Source organism: Typopeltis vanoorti, chromosome 12 (genome assembly GCF_054136105.1).
Source record: "Typopeltis vanoorti isolate ZY-2024b chromosome 12, IOZ_Tvanoo_1.0, whole genome shotgun sequence".
Classification (NCBI taxonomy): Eukaryota; Metazoa; Arthropoda; class Arachnida; order Uropygi; family Thelyphonidae; genus Typopeltis; species Typopeltis vanoorti.
Window position 1 is genome coordinate 111,333,608 of NC_143560.1, and position 21,456 is coordinate 111,355,063.

The 21,456-nt window shown below is 36.5% G+C and overlaps 1 protein-coding gene across 1 annotated transcript in view; it reads left to right on the forward strand.

Annotated features, from left to right (window-relative positions):
* Window positions 1-21,456, forward strand: part of shot (dystonin-like protein short stop) — a 1,304,552-nt gene that overhangs the window by 1,034,908 nt on the left and 248,188 nt on the right. Inside the window, exon 75 of the mRNA XM_090402172.1 lies at window positions 9,601-9,756. Within this exon, the coding sequence (XP_090258298.1) occupies window positions 9,601-9,756 (156 nt within the window). The remainder of the gene's footprint in view (window positions 1-9,600; window positions 9,757-21,456) is intronic.

The following is a 21,456-nucleotide window of genomic DNA, read 5'->3' on the forward strand; positions in this document are numbered from 1 at the left end:
GAATCATTGAAAATGTCAACTGTGTTGTGAATGGAGAACCTGTGGAACAAGTAAAACATTTCAGCTACTTAGGCACAATTTTTACTGAAGATGGTAAACTAAATATAGAAATAGACAACAGAATCAGCAAAGCTGGTATCGTGGGAAGTCAATTGAATAAATTCATATGGAATAAGAAAGAAATTAGTCGGAACACTAAATTAGCTGTATACAAGACTGTGTTCAAACCAATTTTAACTTATGGATCTGAGAGCTGGGTCAGAAGTAAAACACTTGACCAAAGACTAGAGACCGCAGATATGAGAGTCCTGAGAAAGATTAGAGGCGTGAACAGATGGCATCAATGGCAATATCATATTAAAAATGAGGATATTAGGAAAGAACTTGACATTGTCAGCATCCAGGAATGCGTTAGCAGAGCTAATCTCAGATGGTATGGTCACTTAAATAGAATGGGAGAGGAAAGATTAGCAAAACAAGTGTTCTCTGCCATGTTGGCAGGAAAACGACCCAGAGGAAGACCAAGATATAGGTGGATTGATACGGTACAAAGTGCCTTAGACGATAGAAATATAAGATCTGATAATGTTGGAGTCTTGACAAGTAACAGACTGATTTGGAGGAAAATTGTAGATAGGAAGTTAGTAATGATGTAATTTTTTCATGTAGTACTGTCATATCCTGTACACCCCTTGAGGGTACATTGCAGGAATTTGATGATGATGGATATATAAATTGTCAGTCTCTAAATTATGCATTTTGTTCTTCACTGCAACTTACTAGGGGAGAAGGGGGAAAAAATCATTTCATACTTGTTTTTGTTTGTGAACATGTTTAAAAAAAAAAGTTCCAGTCCTCTTGGAACTTAGACTAACCTAGAGAGAATAGAAATTCTATTCCTAGTTCTTTTGTATCAATTTATTTACCCATCCACAGTACTAATGTACCATAATGACTAACCAATCTCTCATGTATGTGCCTATATTTAAAAATAATAATAATAATAAATAATATCTATAGTTGTTGCTGCTTTTCTAAGTTTTTGAAATTATCAGATTGCTCAGTTGTCCTGGATGTTGTGCAGTTACTACTTAAAAGATATGGCTGTAGCAGAACATGGTGGATGCATTGATTGCCATGTTATATTCTGTATCGATTCACTTGCTGTATCAGAAATAATACCGACAACTATTCACCTTTTGCATCCTCCAGAGATGGAGCGTGCAAAAGGTGCCCTTAGTCCTATTCCTTCCTTTTGTTCTACCATATGAGAATCTCTCCATTGTCAATCATGTAAATAAATCTCAACAGTTTAAATGTCTTAATTATGCACATCTTCATCTTCTGTCCATTAAACTTTGCAGTCTGCATGCTCTCATTCTCTCCTGATGACTAATATTGTACTTTCCTGATTATCATTTTTATTATCCACCTCTGTATAATATGACTAGGATCTATAATTAAGTTTTGTAGATCTGGATGCATATAACAAGGTGCCCAAGGAGAAACTTTTCAAAACACTATGGTTATATGGGATAAATCGAACATTTTACAGGGCATACACAGTCTATATATAAGCTGTAAGTCAGCAGTTAGAATTGAAGGGAATACAGGAAGATAGTTTGATGTCAAATCAGATGTAAGACAAGGATGCATATTATGACCACTTTTATTCATCTATATGGATCACATTATGAAAGAAAGTAGCATTAAACCTAATATTAGAATTGGAGATATCAGACTTTGTACTTTGCTTTATGCAGATGAGGTTGTACTCCTAAACACATCCAGTGCAAGTCTCCAGGATTCTGTAACTAAATTGAATAACAGCTGTAGGCATGGTTATGAGTGAAGATAACAAGTTAAATCTAAAAGTAGAGAACACAATAAGCAAAGCTAGTATTGTGGGTAGCCAGCTAAATAAATTAATATGGAATTAGAGAGAAATTAGTTAACACTCTAAACTAGCAGTAAGCGAGACAGTGTTCAAACCACTTAAGTTACAGATCTAAGAATTGGGCTAGATATAAAGCACTTGATCAGAGACTGCAGATATGAGAGTTTTTAGAAAAAAAAAAAATTAGAGGGCTGAACAGGTGTCATCAGTGGCATAATCATATTAAAAATTAAGACATTAGGGAGGAACCTGACGTTTTGCATTCAATTTTTAAAAAAAATATTTGTTTGATGCTGAGTTTGCAGGAAAAAGCCCCAGAGGAAGACCAAAGTTTAGCTGGATTGATTCAGTGAGGAGTGCATTAGAAGAACAAAATGTAGGATATGACAATTTGGAGTGCTGACAAGTAATACACTAATTTGGAGGAAAATTGTTGATAGGAGATTAATAATAATCTAAACTTAATCATGTAGTGCTGTCATAGTTGCCTGACCACCCCTGAGGGTACATATCAAGAAATTGATTATGATGACAACCTGTGTATAATCCAGATGTGGTCTGATCAGGATTTTATATAATGGAATCCCAACTCCTTTATTTCTGCTGGTTCAAGTCCTTAGTATTGCAGTACTCCCCTGGTTTACCTTCACCAACTTCACAATGCATCTCTTAAATGTCAAATTTTTATTGCCTATCATCCCAAGATCCATTGCCTTCTCCATTTTCTCTGTTATAATTCTGCAACTAGAGTATACAGCATCCTATTGATGGAATCCAAATTTCAAGACCTTACATTTAGTTACATTTGAATGAAATTTCCATTTATTTATCTGTTAGCTTATTGAAATCCTCCTAATGGGCTACCATGTTGGTGCTATTCTAATAACCTTCGAGGTTTCATATCATATGCAAATAACCAAATATCTCCCTTCAACCCATTAACCTTATCATTGATAAAAAGGTTAAACAGCAGAGGTTCCAGTACCAAGCACTGTGAATCCCACTTGTGACCTTCATTTCTTTTCCTTGATACTGCTCCTACAGATCTATTATCTATCAGACAGCCAATCTCCAGTGACGTGATGTCTAAACCCATATACTGCAACTTAAATATCATATTATCATGCAGCACCTGTTGGATGTATGGTAGTGATGGGGGAGGGGCATAGATGTCTTTCCCTGATCAGTTGCTTCTGTCACTTTATTATAAAAAGCAACCAAATTACTGAAACAAGAATGTCTCTTAAGAAATACATTCTGCGCCTCAAATAACATTTCCCTCACTATCCAACTTTGTATGATCTTTCACTAATCTTTCCAAAATATTAACATTACAGAAGCAATACAAATTGGTTTATATTTTGACACCTCCATTCTACCACCACCTTTATGCAGTGGCACTCTCTTACTCTCCTTCTGTGCCATGGGCATTCTTCTCATAGCTAGGTCAGTGAAAAAACTATCAGTTCCTTATTACATTCACTTAAAACGTGATGAAATCCTACCCAGTCTTACTGTCTATTATTGATATTGAGTACTTTGTATTCAAAACACATTCTCTTCATGTACTTTTGAACCTTGAACCCTCCCCATCAGTCTTGTAATTAAATTCCTTAACCAGGATGAAATACTTCAGTAAAATGATCATTAAACAAATCCACTGTGTAATCTGCATTACTCACTTTATCTTCATTTCCATCTAATGATGTCATTCTTCCACAATAATTTTTCTTCCTTTTCCTCCTCATACTGGCTGCATAACAAAATGTCTGTAGGATTTTGCTTGGATCAGAAAGACTAATCCCTACTCATATTCCAATTTTGTCTTCCTCTTGCAACTTCTCTTCTTTTTATACTTTTTTCATATTCTCTCTTTCATCTTCACCTGTTTGATTTCATTAGTCATTCACTTTACTTTCACTTGAGGCATGCAACTTGTTATTGCTGCTAATAATAAATATTTTTTCCCATCTCTCATGCACTAGAAATATCTCTCTTTTCTAATTTCTCCACCCTGAAACTACCCCATGCTGATTTTTAAGATTATGATAATCACCCACTTTATAATACCACATAAATTCCTTTGTCCTTGACAACTGTGCATGTCTTTTTATCTTCCAAATCCAGACTACTACATGGTCACACTTGCCAAATGGGTTCAAGGATGACATCTCACTTATATTCAGATCCTGTGATGCTCAGACATAAATCCCTTATGTTCCATCTACTACTTGTTACCTAAGACATTTATTCCTCAAGAGTTTTTGAAATCTGTTCATTTATTATTCTATACCATTTGTGCTACCCCCTTTATGCTGCTATAGTTAAAACCTCCCATAATAATCATTTGTCCAACTAAACTTCCTGAACATATGCTGTTCACTCTTTTGTTATCGGACTTATATCAACATTCCAGTAAGTATCCTCCTACCCAGATGAAGATAAGTATTACTATCTCCTTCCAAATTCTCCAGTCTTGAGAGTACACAAGTCATCACTTATTGTAATTAAAGCTCTGCTGGTCCATTTACCATTTCTGCTGTGCCCAAAATATGCTATACTCCTCTGCATCTATTTCTGGCAGGACATCCTCTTCTGCCAACTACATTTCACTGATTTCAGCATTCTGCGAAGAGACCAAAGCTATTAATGCCAACAACTCATTTCTTTTATTCATTATATCCCTGGTTTAATATTGAAGCATAAGTGCATTATCACTGTTCCTCTAACTATTATACTCCTCAGACTCCATTTGACTGCAATATATCATATTCTTCCATCTTCGAAGTGATGGCTATACCTGCAAGTGGACATCCCTGTTCTCATCCACTCTTGCAAATCTAGTTTCCTTGCTGTAACACTCTCACTTGCCCAGAGAACAATTTCTCCAAATGGCTGTGTCCCTTCATATTCATCTGCACCCTTTTCTTGCATACAGCTCTCTTTTATCGTCAAATGCATTCCAAGCACTGCATTATCGTATCTGAGCAATGCATTCGTTATCTTCCCTCTCATACATTTCTATTCCACAATCTCTAAAATTAACATCAGATCTCTGTCATCACATGATTCATGGTATTTCTAGGGGCCATTCTCCATGTAGCATCTATGGTGGAAGGGATCTCCCAGTGATGGTACTGCCCCTTTTCATCCTCTCTCTCTCTCTCGCATTTTTTTTTGTTTGTTTTTTGCATTTCTTCCCATATTCTTTGCTCTACTTCTCCTGAGTCTTTTTTACTATTCTCTCTTCCAGACTATCATCTCTGGGATCCAAAGCCCTATCACCATGTTTGTCGTGCATTACTACCTGTGGCCATCCAGAAATTTGGATCATGATGAACTTGCTACTTTGGCCTCAGCTTCAGCAAAATGAGTGGTCCTGAATTGGCCTGGCCAGGAACAGTTGCCTACAAGGGTATTGCAGTAAATCTACACCCATGGTCTTGGGACAAGACTCGAGGCTTACTGAGGTGGCAGTATAGTAGACCTGGCATCAGTCAAAAGCACAGTCATTGCTTATCATTCAGTGGACATCTATGTGTGCCTCTATGGTGGGTGTGGAGCTCTGACTCCAAACAAAAAAAAAAAATCCCTTCAGCATGAATTCTTCATCCTCAAATGTTTCAGGAGCCCAAACAAGGACCCACATACTGTTAATCGTATAAGGATGGTGTTCTTGGTTCATCCAGGAACACCATCCTTACTTTCAATAAGCAAATGAACTGGCTCTATCACTTAGACAAAAACAGTTGTTTCTTAACTATGCTCTAAAAATAAAGTCCCTTCCACAGCATTCTACATGGAATAGTATCTTTCTCTGTATTGAGAAGCTCATTATCACACATGTCATACTGGTATGCATATTAAAGAGATTGTGGAATCTATTGGCTTGAATGTTGACAATGTTACCTGCACCAAACATAATAGCATTCCTTCATGGCTGGTTTGCACTCCATTCTGGAACATTTCACTTTGTCAACTATAGAAGTTGCATACTCCATCATCTCTCTCCATGCATTTGTTTGATGCACACAGAGCAGCCCACTCTGTTTTATTGCCCATCTATACTGATAGTTCAAGATATGAGACTTTTGTTGGTTGTGCTGCTGTAGTTTCCTGACATTACTATCTCCAATCATCCAGTTCATTAAGTAATTATACATCAGAGTTGCATGAAATTCAGTTTGCACTTGTGCATATAAAAAAAATGGCTACCATAAGTGTGCAATTTATACAGACTTATTGAGTTCTTTACAGGCTATTTGATCTCCTGTATATAATTCACATCCACAAATGAGTGCTATGTCAGGTTTTCTACTGTTGTATAAACTAAAGATCTTTAGTTGTGCAAGATTTCCATTGACATTAGAATTAAGAGAAATGAGACTGCATCTGCTAGATCAGCTGATATATTTTCCATGTACTGCTTGACATTATTAAATGCATATTAGAGATAAGATCAAAGCTAGCCCAGTGGCAGTTCCCATGGTAGAAAGCACTGACAAACAATTGCATGAGATTAATTCTGAAATTGAGCATTGGCAGTCTAGTCAACTTAGAAGAGAGAAAATTGTACTTGCTAAGCTCTGCATAGGTCACACACTCATCTTACACATTCTTATTTACTTAGGGCTTATGACCCACCTATGTGCACAAAATGCAGCATGCATCTCACCATTTGTCATATTCTGGTGGACTGTCGGTACTTCGTGTGAGAGAGGAATGAAATTTTTACTTACCTGGCTGAGGCATATACACTCAGGTAAACAACAAATTGCATACTGTTTTTAAATTTTTTACAAAGAATTCGTTTGTACGAACAGATTTGATTAGAATTTCTATTTGTATGCAAGGGCTGCATTGCTTAACTTAATGTTTTGTACCTACATATTGTTTACTAATTTTTCTCTTTCTGATTTATTAATACTTTTTGTACTGCTGTAAACTTTGATAAGGTGCAGTATGAATAAACAAATAAACCATAAATTAACTAACCAATCAAATTATCACATCATTCATACTAACGTCACCTCATCCACATTTTCTCCTCATTTAATTACCACATACAGTCATTCTTGCTCTGTAGTGCACTTCCTCTATAGAGCACTCCTCTAATACTAATTCTACTGTGCTCACAATGAATAATTAAATTTTCATACATCACACCTCTCATTGATAGTCATCCCTTGCTTACCTGCATTCTTCCCCCCCCCCCTCTTGTCCCTGTACTTTCCAAACATTCTCTCATTTCTTCTTTCCACCTGGTTTTTCCATTCTTCCTTCCCTTCTATCATTTCTATAACTCTTCTTCCCCCCCCCCCCACACACACACCTTGTTTGCTAATCTCTCTTTTTGCAAGAGAATCAATTCATTTTTCATACTTTCCACTTCTCCCTTTGTGTCTCCCCCTCCCCTCTCCACCTGCTCAATCCAACCCATGCTCTAAATCTGCAAAACCATCAGTCACACTTCACAAATCCATCTCTTCCATGTCATACTTGCCTTCTTCACCCTGTATCATGATATTCATATCTCTCTCTCAGCACTTACTCATTTCTAAAACCAGGGATACTGATATCACCTAATTTTTCATTTATTGCAGACATACTGCCACCATCTCATGGCATCTTTAATTTCTGGAATGCATACATACCACAATCACAGCATGCTACAAAATCTTGTAGGATACTGTGTACATGTAGTCCTTATATGGTGGTTACTATTATTGAGAGAGAGAGAGAATACAACAAAACACACCAGAAAAAGCACCTGAAACACTAAAAACCTCAAAATGCAAACTCCTCCCACTTAAAAACAACAAACATATGCAAGACCAGTCAAAATTTAGAATTGAATTTGATAATTTCAAAAACCTAGAAATTATCAAATTCAAAAACACTGTAATCTGCACCCTCCAGCAGGAATGCAAATATCAAAAAGTGAAATTTGACAATCCACATTAATGTTCTTTTACATTAAACATAACATAGCATATTTGCAACTGCAATGATTATAGATAAAAAGAAAACAATTATTACGGAAGCATAATTTTAATGAATACAGATGGTAGAGAATTATTGAGTGATTCAAGGTGCAGATTTTGTGGTGACCAATGTGATAGAATTGATATGATAATAGAGGAAAATGAACTAGAGTTGTTTCAGGTATTAAGAAATCTTATTGTGAAGAATTGGATTGGATTTTGGCCTGTGTCTTACAAGCATGGCGAAATGGCAGTCTCTAACTAGACTGTTCCAGAACTGACAGTGTCAAGTGAGTGAAAAGAGATTATGATTTTCCTGCACTTATTCAATTCAAGCTGGATTGTGGAACAGTGAGTACCCTCCAATTTTACTTGCATTTTATTCACCATCATATACAAATTACTACTGATGTATTTTGCTTATTGCCTATCCAGAGTCTTTATGTTTGGGATTAAATTTTTTGCTTGGAGAGTTGTGAATGAATGGAATCAGTTGCTAGAGTCAGTTGTGAGTGCTTTGTCTGTTAATGGGTTCAATTGTGAGTGCTTTGGCAGTCTAGTTTACATAGAAACAGAAGAGAGTAGTTTGTTCTTGCTAGGTGTACATAAGTCTCAGTCATCTTACACATACTTATCAGTTGAGGACTGATGACCCACCTATGTTGTACTTTGCATGCTATTTTCACATCTTACCATTTGCCATGTTCTGGCACTTCACTTTGAGAAAGGAATGAAATTTTTACTATTGTCTGAGCTGTATGCACTTAATTACATGTACAGTTATAAACAATTAATTTATACACATGCTTTTGAACATAAATTCAATGTATATATAGATATGGCATTGCCCAATTTATAGGCAAAAATACTACTAGTGGTGGTGAGCAGTAGATGGCATTGGTGTAGATGATTTTTTTTAAAATTGTTTTATTATGCATCATATTATTTACTTATTTAACTAGTTATTTTTTTTACCTTTTGTGCAGCTCTAACCATTGTAAATGATGCAGTATGACCTTTGTTGTCTTTGAACCAATACACCTTCAACAAACTAACCAGCCATCCATCCTCTTTTATTCATCAGTCTCAATTTTTTGAACAGCCTTCTTCACTTTTTTTTTTTTTTTTTTTACCAAAGAGTACATCTTTCAGCTGTTCAAGAAACACATTAACAGATCATTTCTTAACTAAAACTCCCCCAGCTGTATTATTATTGTGGTTTAACAACCTTATGTGACGTGTGTGTGTTTAATATATATATTTATATACTGTATAAAAGAATGTTTAATATATTTATTAAATAATTATTCATTTACTTGCAATTAATCAGTTATATGGTTTTTTATCCATTGAAGGTGAGTTACTGATCTCCTGCAGAGGTAGAAGGATTTTTTTCTCCCAGAAACTCATGTTTTTTAACCCACATATAGGCAAATCAGCCTTGAGAGCACATTCAATTTACAGGCAAATATATTAGTGGTGGTGGCAGGCAGTAGATGCTGTTGGTGTAGATAATGGTAGTGGAGGTATGTTGTAGTTGCTGGAATAAGTGGTGGAGATGGAGAGTTGTAGAGTAAGTGCCCTCCCTCGATGAGTCTTTGGACTCCTTGGAGGTTGCACGTAATGATAATAATAATAATAAAATTAGTATATTTTATTTAACAGAGATATGTGTAATAATATTTCCAGAATTTAATTTTTGAATCTACTTTTTTCTAGATCAAATTAGAGATTGCTCTTCGTGAGGCTACAGAATTTCATGAAGCATTGCAGGAATTTGTAGAATGGCTTACAGGTGCAGAGAAATATTTGTCTAACTTGAAACCTGTCAGTAGACTTATGGATGTCGTACTAGAACAAATTGAAGAGCATAAAGTAGGTACATTTATAATGAAGTGAAGTTTAACTTATATATGAAAACATATTTATATCAACACAAGAAAACAGTTTATTGATAATATGAAGTTATCAGATATCTTGGAACAGAAACTAATTGACATCAGTGCCACAATAGGCAAATTTCAAAAGGTAGAACATACAGCAGTTGTTTATATCTTAGAGCTAGAAATATGACACGTGACTAATTTAAATCTGAATATGCTTATTAAATAAATTAAGAAATTTACAACGTACACAGGATATAAATTAAATTAAACTTTAATCTATATTTCCAATATTTCGGCAATGTCACATTGCCATCTTCACAGGAACTTAAAATAAAGACGTTCACGCAGGCACTACACATAGTAAATGAGAATGAAGCAGGAAGTTATTGTTTCTCCTAAAAGTCCTGATGGTACCCCCTAGTGGGCTATGTAGGTATTCTTGGCCATTGGGCTGAAGGTCTTCTAATGTTAGTGTCCCAAATTTGGAGCAGTCTCATGTAACCAGATTTGTTGAGATTTGGACTTTCTTAGGGCTGAGGCTGATTCCATGAATAGCCTTTCAAATTTGAATTTACTACGGTGTATTACCATGGCTTTCTTCCACCGTATTCTGTGGCCTGTATCCAGAGCATTATCTTCAAGACCAGAGTGGCTGTACTGGTGAAACCGGATATAGTCCTTGTGTTCTGAAATTCTGATATTCGCTGTCCTGCCTGTTTGGCCAAAGTAGGACAGCTTACAGCTGCAAAGGACCTGGTAAACACCAGGTAGGTCTAGGAGAAGTGGTTGGTTCTCACCAAAGCAAGACCACCAAAAACCAACATATCCAATAAGGAATATAAATCTCTGCAGGAATTGAAGAAAAACAAAGAAATAATAATCACCAAAGTGGATAAAGATAACTCCATAGTAGTACTTAACCAAAAGGATTACACGGGTAAGCTTAATGCTCTACTATTAGATCGGGCTACTTACCTCCCTATTGAGTACAATCCCACCAACTCACAAATTAGAAAACTCCACAGGCTCCTTAAGAAGGTCACTTCTTGTCCTTTAGAAGTCACTAACAAATTATTATTATCTGAGACCTCCAGGGAGTCAAGGACTCATCGAGATAAGCTGTAACCAACCTAGCTATCATACCTTCCCTTAAATTCATTTACACTAGATGCACTCACCACCCCTAAGGGCAAATTATTCCCCTTCCTCACTGCCCTCTGAGAGAAAAACCTAGCTCTTACCCCTTTCTTGACTGAGAACAACCTTAACTTCCATGGATGCCCCCGTGTTCTCTCCCTGCCTTCCGTATAACGAAAAATTTCATCATTTGAAATGCTGTAAGACCCATTCAAAAGTTTATAGACCTCTATCATATCGCCCCTCTTTCTCCTGTTAACCAGAGTCTGTAATTCGCATACTCGCAATTTGTCCTCATAATTTAAATCCCATAATCCGGATATAATCTTTATAACTCTTCTTTGCATCCTTTCCACAGCTTCTTTATTCCCTTGGAACCCGGGAGACCAAATCTGAGCACAGTAATCCAAGCATGGTCTTATCAAAGCCTTATAAAGAGGCAAAATTACTTCCTTATCCTTACATGTCAAGGTTCGCTTCAGCATAGAAATTATCCTCTGAGTTATATTTGCAACTTTTGCTATGTGACCTTTGAACTTTAAATTCTTATCTACCAATACACCAAAATCCCATTATCATTACCATTAAACTGATAGCCATTTTCATTTGCCCAGATTTCCAGTCTATTCAAATTATTTTGTAATTGCTGAATATCAGTAGCATCCTTGATTGCCCTGCCTATCTTCACATCGTCAGCAAACAATTGCAAATCTGATGATAGACCCTGCTTGAAGTCATTAATGTATAGATTGAACAATAATGGCCCAAGGACTGAACCCTGAAGTAGACCACTGGTTACCTTAAATCTGGCAGATTCACACACACTGTATACCACATTTTTGATATCTGTCTGTCAATCATCCTCTGATCCAAGTCATGAATTTATATTCAAATCCCATATTCTCCAGTTTACACAACAACCTATCGTGTGGTATCCTATCAAATGCCTTAGAAAAATCCAGTATTATCATAGTGTATCCATTTCCTTTATCCAACTCGGCCATAACATTGTTATAAAATATGAGGAAATTGCTAAAACATGACCTTCCTTTAGTAAACCCATGCTCTTCCCTGCAGAGTAGAATCATTGTCTACCCATTTCTGTATGCAGGTTCTTACTAACTTCTCTAAAATCTTCACTACCACACCAGAAATACTAATAGGTCAGTAGTTAGAGACATCATTTTTTGCACCATCCTTGTGCAATGGAACGATATTACATTCCTTCCATTCCTGTGGTATCATTCCTGAGCTGAGACTCAAGTTATACAAATGTGTGAAAGGCCTAGCCAATTCAGCTGAACATTCCTTTAACAAACGGGCAGATATTCCATCTGTCCCTGTTGACAGATTCTTATCCAGGTTATGCAAAAGCTCTTCAACCTCATTTTCATGAACCTCTAACTCTTCATACAATGTAGCAGTAGCACTGTGCACCACACTACATACACCTGGTTGATATATCTTAGCAAAGTGAGTACTCATTAACTGAACAATCTCCTTAGCTTTCGACACTCGTGTACCATCTGCATTTAATAAAGTTATTCTTCCACATTCATTCTTTCTTTTGCTTGCAGCATAACGATAAAATTCTTTTGGATTGCCTTTAGCTTGCATGGCCAATTTTTTTCATACTCCGTTTTAGCTTTTTTCACAATGCTCATTATTTTTCTGGCCTGAGCTTTATATATTTCATAATTCCTCTCGCTCTTATTCTCACGATACTCGTTCCACATTATCTTACTTGTGGATTTTTAGCTTAATAAGGCTGCACATCCATTTCACACCCAACCTATTTACTCTTCGAACACTAGGGATACATTTAGATACTGCTTCATTCAAGCACATTTTCAAAGATTCTCATTCATTGCTGACATTGTTTTCATTCAGTAACTGATACCACGGAACCAAAGATAGTATTATTCTAAGTCGATCATAATTTCCAGCTGTAGTTCAGCAAGTAGCCTGTTTTAATTGGAGCTTCAATACAAGTAGATACTTCCCAAGAAAGAACAGCATGATCACTGTCACCAGTTGGTGGTAAAATAGCTTTATTCTTGATAGAGATCCCTTCTGATGCGATGAGCAAATCCAACACTCTTTGACCTCGAGTTCCTTCTTTCACATGCTGATTGAGAAAGTTATCCCGCAACAATTCGATAAATTCCTGTTCTTTCTAATCATGAGATTTCTCTTCTACCCAATCAATGTTTGGAAAATTAAAGTCACCCATAATGATCATTTGCTTGGTACCCATAAGGCTAAATTGGCAATGCATTTCTTCATCCCCTACAACTGAGCTGCCAGGTCTAGCAACACCCCACCATATATTTCATTCTCTTAACCTCCACTTCCCACCAAATAGACTCAAACTCATTGCTACATGGGACATTGTTACCATCATTTTCTTGTATTTCTACCCTAACTGGACTTAAGTTATCTGATATCATTAGTAGCACTCCTCCTCCTCTCCTATCTCTTCTGTCATTCCTAAAAATGGTATATCTGTTACACTCAATGCCACTTACCATATCTGATTTTGATAGCCAGGTTTCACTAATGCCAACAATCTTAGGCCACATCGTATTCAATAAAGCAACAAACAACCCCTTTGTTTCTAATGCTCCTGGCATTTGTGTATAGACATAATAAATTACGACCTAGCCTATTCTTATAATTAGATATGCAATGTATTTGGTATTGTTCTAGAATTTTCTCTTTTCCCTCCCCAGACATACTTAAAAGGTCCGAACCCAAATCATATTTTTCCGCTCCTACGCCACATACATAACCATGTTCAAAGGCATTTATATCTTTATCACGTTTGTATACCATAGCTGAACTTTCACACACATTTTTCCCATTCCTCCCTTGATGTTCTAGTTTCCCTGACTCTCTACATTAAGTCTCATACCAAGAAGTAATTTCTCCAGGCTTCTGATGCCAAATGAATTCAAGTGCAGGCCATCATTCTTATACAAATCTTTTCTGCTATCAAACACACCCCACACATCTAAAAACTCACATCCATATCTTCTGCATAGCCTGCATGTGAAATCATTTGCTATCATCGCCCTCCTTCTTAACTCAGTACTATCATATCTTGGTAGTGATCCTACAATTTTTACTCTCTCACATTTCTTTCCCACTTCTTCCAACAGACCTTTCATATCTTCTCTCATACTATGTTTGTCACCACTTAAATTATTAGTACTTACCAGCACTACCATTTCTTTTACATTTCTTTTTTGGTTTTCAATTATGCTAGTTATATTTTTAATTTTCGCTCCCGGGAAACTAGAAGTGGTGACTCCCACAGCAAGCACAAATTTTAAAATTGAGTCACCATACCATATTACCTCTTTTTTCTTAGATATTAACTGACTTACCTTGTTGTTATTAATATTTTGATTACCAAGTTCAGTATTTTCCTGCCTGTTCTTGTTCTCATTCTTTTTCTTATCCTGTCGAAATTTAAACAAATGTTTTTTCAAGTTTTCCAATTCCCTGGTGGATTTCGTAATAATTTCTTTTAACCGAGCTATTTCTAATGTCAGCGTATCCTCAGATAAATTATTGTAATCACTGCAGCAGTGTTTTTGTTCAGGAAAAATGCTCTCCTCAGTAGCAACTTTAGCTTTAGTCACTGCCTTATTACGACAAGTTTTTGGCGCCATTTTTAAGAGTAGTAAAAACTAATAATTTTTCTGAAATTATGTTATAAAACACTTTAGTACAATAACTACACTAATAAAACTACAATAATATACTAAAATACACAATTAAATATAAGAAAACACTTAATAAATCAACAAAAATCGCAAATCCTTCAGGAGCTCTCTGACAGTACGTCTTTTCACCTGCTAGCCTCGACACCGATGTGTCGAGATAAAGAAAACGTGCCATTTACATCCCATAGTGGATGGCATTGATTCCCCCACATACAAATTAGCTAAACATTTGGCCAAAGCGCTCACACACTATACTGGCAATACACCATCACACATAAAAAACTCAGCCCACTTCAAAGCCAGCATAGAAAAACCTTGCACTCTAACATACTGACATAATGGTCAGTTTTGATGTCTCCTCCTTATTCACAAATGTTCCACTCAAAGAAACTTAGAGCTAATCCAAGCTAAATTTCCTCCTGATATCTCTGCCCTATTTCAGTTCACAATGAACTCAGGTTATTTCGTTTGGCAAGGAAAATTCTACAAACAAATAGAGGGGATGGCCATGGGTTCACCACTCTCTCCCCACCTTTAGCCAACTTTTTTATGGAGACTTTTGAAGAGAAAGCCTTAAACTCTGCCCCACAAAAACCAACCACATGGCTTCGCTACATTGATGATGTGTTCGCCATTTGGCCACATGGCTCTGATACACTCCTCTCCTTCCTAACACGCTTAAACACCCATCACCCCAGAATCAAGTTCACCCTGGAAAAAGAGAAAAATAACAGCCTCCCTTTCTTTGACACACTAGTCACCCACCAGCCTGATAGAACCTTGGTTTTCTCAGTTTATAGAAGACCCACCCATACAGGCAGATACATTCACCAATAATCCCCCTCCTTCACAACAATGTGGAGTTATTAAGACACTACACAACGGGGCTAAACTTATCTGTTCAAATGACAGTGCCCTAACCACAGAACTAAACCACATCCTGAACACTTTCTCAGCCAATGGCCACCCCCCCCCCCCCAAAAAAAAAAAAATCCAAAAAATATTGAAACCAGTAAACCACAACCTCCCCCCCCCCCCTTTCACAACAAGGATTACTTTAAATCTATTACCATTTCCTACATCCGAGGCACCTCGGAAAAAATTACTAAAATCCTAAAAAAACATGACTTGACCTCATGTTACAGACCATATAGAAAATTGGCATCCTTTATCCACTTCCCTTAGACCTACCTAGTATTTACCAGGTCCCTTGCAGCTGTAAGCTGTCCTACTTTGGCCAAACAGGCAGGACAGCGAATATCAGAATTTCAGAACACAAGGACTACATCCGGTTTCACCAGTACAGCCACTCTGGTCTTGAAGATAATGCTCTGGATACAGGCCACAGAATACGGTGGAAGAAAGCCATGGTAATACACCGTAGTAAATTCAAATTTGAAAGGCTATTCATGGAATCAGCCTCAGCCCTAAGAAAGTCCAAATCTCAACAAATCTGGTTACATGAGACTGCTCCAAATTTGGGACACTAACATTAGAAGACCTTCAGCCCAATGGCCAAGAATACCTACATAGCCCACTAGGGGGTACCATCAGGACTTTTAGGAGAAACAATAACTTCCTGCTTCATTCTCATTTACTATGTGTAGTGCCTGCGTGAACGTCTTTATTTTAAGTTCCTGTGAAGATGGCAATGTGACATTGCCGAAATATTGGAAATATAGATTAAAGTTTAATTTAATTTATATCCTGTGTACGTTGTAAATTCCTTAAATTATTTAATAAGTATGTTTAACCAACGTCTAAGCCTTTCTACAAGAATTAAATCTGAATAATAATATAATATTATAAAAGAAAAAGAAATAGTTACTAAGAAGTTTAAATCACTGAGACTTTAAAGAAATAGTCATTCCAACATGAATTGGGTCAGTGCAATAAGGCTCAGAACTTTCTTTAAATAAATCCTTTTATTGAAAACATCTTCTGTGGATCAAGCATGTGTCGTGTGTTCTATGTCAATTCAGTGTTGTGCACTAGACACTAGTTTTCTGTTATTAGTACTCTTGAAGCCTCTTCTCTGTTGAAATGCACATTTATCGAATTTACATGTCTTACATTGTGTCAGCTTCCATGGAGTGGAAGGAAGGGAAAATTATGCCACTTCATAAGAGAGGTTACAAAACTCAAACATTAAGTTATAGGCCAATCTGTGTGTCAGGTGTTGGAGAGGCTTGTGAGAACAAGTGTCCAGAAATGGGTTGACAACAGTGTTATTATCTTTGATGGAAGCACGGATTTGCTAAAGGTAGGTCATGTTTTAGTAATCTACTTACTTATTACAATAAGGTGACAGCTGCATTGGACATGGGAGATGGATATACATAGTGATAGATTACTGCATGATAAGTTGATAGTCAAACTAAAGCAGATATGTTTAGATATTAGACTAGTGCATTGGATTAGAGATTGACTATCTGATTGTGTCAGCAAGTAGTGTATGGGGAAGCAATATTCCAGAAGAGGAAGGTCACTAGTGGTGTTCTGCAGGGGACTGTTTTAGGGCCATTACTGTTTAACTTGTATATTAATGATATTGATGAAGATTTGGATGGAGATATTCAGTTGTTTGCAGATGATACAAAGTTGGGAAAAACTGAGGAGGAGAGCAGATGTGGCATTACAAGGACTTGAATAGACTGGGCACGGGAGTGGGGGGTACCAGTTTAATGTTGCAAAATGTAAGGTATTAACATTTAGAAAACAAAAATGGGATGTAGAAATTACTCTGTGTAGCTACATTGTTGGAGGCCGAGGAAATAAGATATCTTGGGGCAATGGTGAATAATAATATAAAATTGTGAGAACATATTGCCAAAATTATAAAGACAACACAACATCTGGCAGTCGTGCAGAGGGCACTGACTTGTAGAAGTAAGGAGATTCTTGTTCCATTGTATCAGGCCTTGTTTTTAAAAGGATGAAGAAATATTGGAAAGGGTCCAGAGGTGATTAACTAAGGTAATTTCTGGTCTCTGGAATGTTGAGTATGAAGAAAAGTTGAGAAGATGCAGAGTCTAGGTCAGGAGTTCCCAACCTGGGGTATGGGAAGCTTGTCCAGGGAGGGGGTGGGTACAGTGAATAGCAGGTAAATAAGTATATTATGCTATTAATATATTCCAAAAATAGTTATGTTATCAACATTTCCAGGCTATTCCATGTTGGTACTGTCTGTCAGCCACACCAGCAACATTTCAGGTCTCTTTTCTGACACAGACACAGTGAGGTTGCATAGACTTTTTTATCACTGCAGGATCCGATAACTCAAAATGCCCAGTTAAGATTCAAGATAGCTAGTGAAATTGCCAGCTCATCGCGCTCCCTCAAGGCTTGCCTCCATGACATCTGCACCTCCTGTGCATGCACATGACGTACTGTATGGTACACACTCCAACTGCTTCATTTTGACATGCTCACAGTACAAACGTTTTAGTGATAAACATAGGTTAGCTAAATTACTTTTGCCAACTTCGCTTTTGCTGACTAAATTTTAATCTAGTTGTAAGTAACTTATAGTTTATTTTTAGCCTATTCTAAAAATGAAAGGATAGATCAAGATTTAAATACATTAAAATATTATTTATTTTTTTGCTTATTTTTAAAATGATAGGTTAGATCAGGATTTATATACAAAAAAATATTATTTTTGCAGACCCAAGGAATGACCATGCCAAAGAAACATTGTTACCAAGATTCATATGTGCATATGAATCTTGGTAACAATGGTTCATATGGTTTTACTTTTATGCTTGACAAAGAAGGTGTGCAAAAGCTGCAGTGCTTCATTTGCTCCAAGATATTCAGCGATGGCAGTATGTGGCCATCAAAATTGAGAGAGCATCTTCAGAATGTTCATCCCGAACATTCTAAGGAGTCAGAGTCCTCGTTTAGAATAAAACGAGCATGATTTGGTAAGAATATCACACTTCATGACCATGGATTTATTACCCCAAAGAAGCCAGCACTGGGGGCCAGTTATCGCGTCGCATTGAGGGTCGCCAAAGAAAAGAAACCACATACAATTACTGAGACATTAGTGAAGCCATGTGCTATGGACATGGTTAAGTCGATGTGTGGTAAAGAAGCAAATTGCACAAATACCATTATCAAATAATACAATTTGTGATCTGATTCGAGAAATGTCAGAAGACATGCGTGTACAGGTAGTGGAGGAAATCAAGAAGAGTCTAGCAAGAATTAGTTTACAGTTGGATGAATCAACTGATGCCTCTAACTGTGCACAGCTTCTTTATTTACTAGATATATACATCAGAATGAAATAAAAGAGGAATTTCTTTTTTTGTAAACCCTTGAAAGAAACAACAAAGGCAGTGGATATTATGAATTTGGTGAATGATTTTTTTTATTCAAATGGCCTTTCCTGGGAATTAGTAGAATCTATTTGTACTGACGGTTCTCCTGCTATGTTCAGGAAAAAATCGGGTTTCACTGCTTTGGTTAAAGAAATCAATCCAAATATTTTTACAAGCCATTGCATCTTTCACCGGTATGCGTTAGTTGCTAAAACACTTCCACATAATTTGAAAGCCGTTTTGGATGTTGTTGTTCAAGTTGTGAATTTTATCAAAGCAAAAGCATTGAATCACCATGTGTTTAAATCTTTGTGTGAAGAGGTTGGAGCAGATCATATCGTACTGCTGCTTCATACAGAAGTACGATGATTATCCAGAGGAAATGTTTTAGGAAGGGTTTTTTGAACTTAGAAATTTAATTGAAATTTTTTTAGTCGAAAAAGAATCTGCTTTTGCTTCATATTTCAAAGATCCAAACTTTGAGATTTCTCTGGCTTATCTTTCTGATGTATTTGGAATTCTTAATTCTGTGAACATTTCACTGCAAGGTACAGCTGTCATTCTCGCGGAGGCTGAAGAAAAGATGCAATTATTTCAAGAAAAATTGACTCTCTGGGGAAGAAGGGTGGAGTTAGGTAACTTTGCCAATTTCACATCTCTTGATGAAATCACTTCAGATCCAGCATAGGAACTAAAACAGGAAGTTCGTGATAGCATTATATTGCATTTAAAAACTTGGAAAGAGGCAGTTGCAAGAATAATTCCTCCTGACCAAATGAATGAAGTCTGGATATGTAACCCTTTTCATATTGATTTAGAAAAAATCAGTGACAATGACCCAGTGAAAGATGAGCTAATTGATCTCTGCAATAACAAGAAACTCCGAATTGAATTCCAATCAATGAAGTTACAAAATTTTTGATGTACACTTGGAGAAGTATATCCCATTATCACCAAACGTGCTTACATGGCTATAATTCCATTTGTAACTTATCTATGTGAATCAGGATTTTCAGTTCTGTTTTCAATCAAGTCCAAAACAAGAAACAAACTGGAGCCTGAACATGATATGCGGGTATCTATTTCAAAAACTGTACCAAGAATAAAACTGTTGGTGGATAAGAAACAGAATCAAGGGTCTTACTAATCGATTTTACTGCAGTTTAATAAAGATTTAACAATTTTATGATAATGTAATTGATTTATTTACCAAATAAAGCTTTAATGGAAACTTAATTACTGTTTATTTCTTATATTCTTTGAATCTGCATGGTAAACTTAAGAATTTATTTCTTATTATAATGAATAGGGGGTACCAGATAATTTAGTAAAAGCCAAAGGGGTATGGGGACCAAAAAAAGGTTGGGAACCTGGTCTAGGGGATAGGAGGAAGAGGAGTGATGTGCTAGAGATGTACAAGTTGATAAGGAACTTCTTTAAGATTAATATTGAAGAGGTTTTTCATAAAATGGTATGGAGATGGGGGGGAATAAGTGGTCATCCCTGGAAGCTGTGTAAGTAGGATGTGAGGAATGGAGTGTGAAGCAGGTTTTTTGCTTCACAATTTGCCTATAGTGTCTGCAGAAAATTTTAATGTATTTAAGGCACAGTATGATGAGCTGTGTGTATGACAAAGAGCATTTGACTACATGTAGATCTTGGTATAATAATAATAAATGGTGACATTTACACAGAATTTGATAAATACTGTTAGAGATGGTCGTGTTAGTTTATCTTTGGGTAGTAAGTAAGAAATTGGACGGTTTATTAATGGGAAAAAATGTACATGTAAATTGATACTTTTTCAGAATTCTAGTGATATGCTCAGATTCGAAACACATAATGGATAGGAGCCTTGCATTCAGCCATGGAGTTATGAGAGGTTGGACCATAGGACCATCTCTTGTAATAGTGTATTATGTTTAATCATCTGGGTGTTCAGACTATTCATAACACATGTAATATTTCACATTTCTTGTTGTAATGAGGAAACACAAGTATAAATAATACAAACTCTGTTAAATATGGTCTTGTTAGTGATGTCCAGTTTTTGGGATGAATGATGGTCTGAAATATTTATGAATCAATTCACAGCTGCTGAAAATGCTTTACTGAGGGGGGGGGGGGAGGGACATCTGTGGCACATCGAGATATGGAATACTTAACTTCCAGCCTTTTCCGTAGTGAACTTCATCTAAGAATGAAGGTAATTAATCTGTTCTAAGAAGAGAGTGCATATTCTGTATGTAGCCCAGTTCAGGAAATATTGTTTGCATATTGGACCCAGAAGGAAGACTGATGAAGTAAAGTGAAGAACAAAGAGTCTTCAAAATCTTCCTAGTCAGGTTTCCTTTCTTTCGTAGTTACATGGTGATCAACATTCATTCTAATAAATTATGGAGACAATGCTTATGGAGACATTACCATGCTATAGTAATAGCATGGCAGTTGTTATTACTTCAGTAAGCAATTAATCTTGTCTCTCCGGTGGTT